Source organism: Rhea americana, unplaced genomic scaffold (assembly GCF_003343005.1).
Source record: "Rhea americana isolate MKP2758 unplaced genomic scaffold, rheAme1 scaffold_540, whole genome shotgun sequence".
NCBI lineage: Eukaryota > Metazoa > Chordata > Aves > Rheiformes > Rheidae > Rhea > Rhea americana.
In genome coordinates this window covers 35,457-37,702 of record NW_028186691.1, presented here as the reverse complement: position 1 = coordinate 37,702, position 2,246 = coordinate 35,457, and the positions used below count along the sequence as shown (strand labels likewise).

Below are 2,246 nucleotides of genomic sequence, written 5' to 3'. Positions count from 1 at the left end.
CGCTCGGAGAGCCTGCGTGTATACGAGCGGAAGCGTTCCCAGCGCGGCTCGGCCAAGGGCAAGCAGCCGCGCTCCCGCAGCGACGTGGACCTGGAGGCGGCCGCCCGCGCCACCGAGCTGGAGGAACGGCCCTCCCCGGCCCAGGGCCGCCGGCGACCCACGTAGGTGGCGGGAGCCCTGGCCCCGGCGTGGCGTGGCACGGCGCGGGGGGAGGCCTCTGTGTTCCCCGGGCAGGAGGGCAGGATCCGTCCGTCCCCCGTTGTCCCTCGTGCTCTGAAACCCCCCGTCTCTCCCCGCAGCCTGGAGCCAGGGGGGCCGGGCGGGGGTGAGCCCCCGCAGTCCTTTCTGCCTCCCCAGTCTGAGGAGACTGAGCCGCGCGTTTCGGAGCTGGAGCTGGACCCGCCGACCTGGCGCCAGCTCGCCGCCCCCGACGCCCTCCTCAGGCTGAAGAAGAGCGAAGTCAAGCGGCAAGAAGTGATCAACGGTGAGACCCCCCTGCRCACCAAAACCATCCCCGCGAGCCGTTGCCCCGGCCTGGGGGCCTCATGTCCCGCTGCCGGGGCTCGCCCAGCGCCGACRCCGCTCTCCCGCTCCCCGCAGAGCTGTTCCTCACGGAGCATGCCCATGTGCGCATGCTGCGCGTCCTGCTGGAGGTGTTCTACCAGCCCATGCTGAAGGAGGCCTTCTTTGACGAGCAGGAGCTCTCCAACATCTTCCCCAGCCTTGAGGATCTTGTGGAGGTCCACAGTGAGTCGGGGCGGGCAGGGGGCTGGCGGCACCAGCGCCGCCCTGCTTCCGGGGGGCTGAGCCCTTTCCTGTGCCCCCAGCTGTCTTCCTGGACAGCCTGAAGAAGCTCCGGGAGGAGAGCAACTACATCATCTCCGAGATCGGAGACGTCCTGCAGGCCCGGGTGAGAGAGGCTGTGGGGTTCGCACGCTCTGTGCAGCTTGTGTGGGGCTCCTGCATGCTGTGCGGCTCACGTGGGGCTCGCACACACCGCGGGGCTCATGCAAGGCTTGCGCACACTGTGGGGCTTGCACACGCCATGGGGCTCATGCAAGGCTTGTGCACACTGTGGAGCTTATGCTGTGGGGCTCATGCAAGGCTTGTGCACACTGCAGGGCTCGCACACGCTGTGGGGCTCATGCAAGGCTCATGCACACTGTGAGGTTCACACATGGCATGGGCTCGTGCAAGGCTCGTGCGTGCTGTGGGGCTCATGCCGCGGGGCTCGTGCAAGGCTTGTGCATGCTGCAGGGCTCACATGTGCCGTGGGGCTCGTGCAAGGCTCGTGCATGCTGCGGGGCTCATGCTGTGGGGCTCGTGCAAGGCTCATGCGCGCTGCGGGGCTCGCACACGCCGTGGGGCTCATGCAAGGCTTGTGCACGCTGTGGGGCTCATGCCGCGGGGCTTGTGCAAGGCTCGTGTGCACTCCGGGGCTTGCACGTGCCACGGGGCTCGTGCAAGGCTCGTGTGTGCTGCAGGGCTCATGCTGAGGGGCTCGTGCAAGGCTTGTGCATGCTGCGGGGCTCATGTCGCGGGGCTTGTGCAAGGCTCGTGTGTGCTGTGGGGCTTGCACATGCGATGGGGCTTGTGCAAGGCTCGTGCGTGCTGTGGGGCTTGAACGTGCCGTGGGGCTCGTGCAAGACTTGTGCATGCTGTGGGGCTCATGCTGCGGGGCTCATGCAAGGCTCATGCGTGCCGTGGGGCTCACACACGCCGTGGGGCTCGTGCGCGGCTTGTGCACGCTGCGGAGTTCACACACGCCATGGGGCTCGTGCAAGGCTTGTGTGCACTGCGGGGCTCATGCCGCGGGGCTCGTACAAGGCTCGTGCACGTGGTGGGGCTCGCACGCACTGTGGGGCTCGTGCAAGGCTCGTGCGCGCTGTGGGGCTCATGCCGTGGGGCTCGTGCAGTTCGAGGGCACGGAGGGCAGCTGGTTCCAGAAGATCTCGGCGCGGTTCTGCAGCCGCCAGTCCTTCGCGCTGGAGCAGCTCAAGGCCAAGCAGCGCAAGGACACCCGCTTCAGCCAGTTCATCCAGGTAGCGCCCTCCAGGGGCCCTGATCCCCCTGTCCCCCCGTTTCATCCGTCCCACCGTTTCATCTGTCCCCCCCGTTTCATCCGTCCCCCAAGCGTTGCCCCGTTTGGGCCAGGCGAATTCCCCCCCGGAGAAGCCTTTCTCTGGATCCCTCCTTGCCCTCCTGCTGCCCAGCTGCACTGCGGGGATCTGAGCCACCGTCCCAGC

At 67.9% G+C, this 2,246-nt stretch overlaps 1 protein-coding gene across 4 annotated transcripts in view; it reads left to right on the top strand.

The window, feature by feature from the left end:
* The window catches only part of ARHGEF1 (Rho guanine nucleotide exchange factor 1), a 14,730-nt gene that overhangs the window by 7,148 nt on the left and 5,336 nt on the right, over nucleotides 1–2,246 (top strand). For all 4 annotated transcript variants that reach the window (XM_085318574.1, XM_085318573.1, XM_085318572.1 and 1 more), the window contains 4 exons: nucleotides 300–484; nucleotides 601–747; nucleotides 828–910; nucleotides 1,917–2,042. In XM_085318574.1, the coding sequence (XP_085174700.1) occupies nucleotides 300–484; nucleotides 601–747; nucleotides 828–910; nucleotides 1,917–2,042 (541 nt within the window). The remainder of the gene's footprint in view (nucleotides 1–299; nucleotides 485–600; nucleotides 748–827; nucleotides 911–1,916; nucleotides 2,043–2,246) is intronic.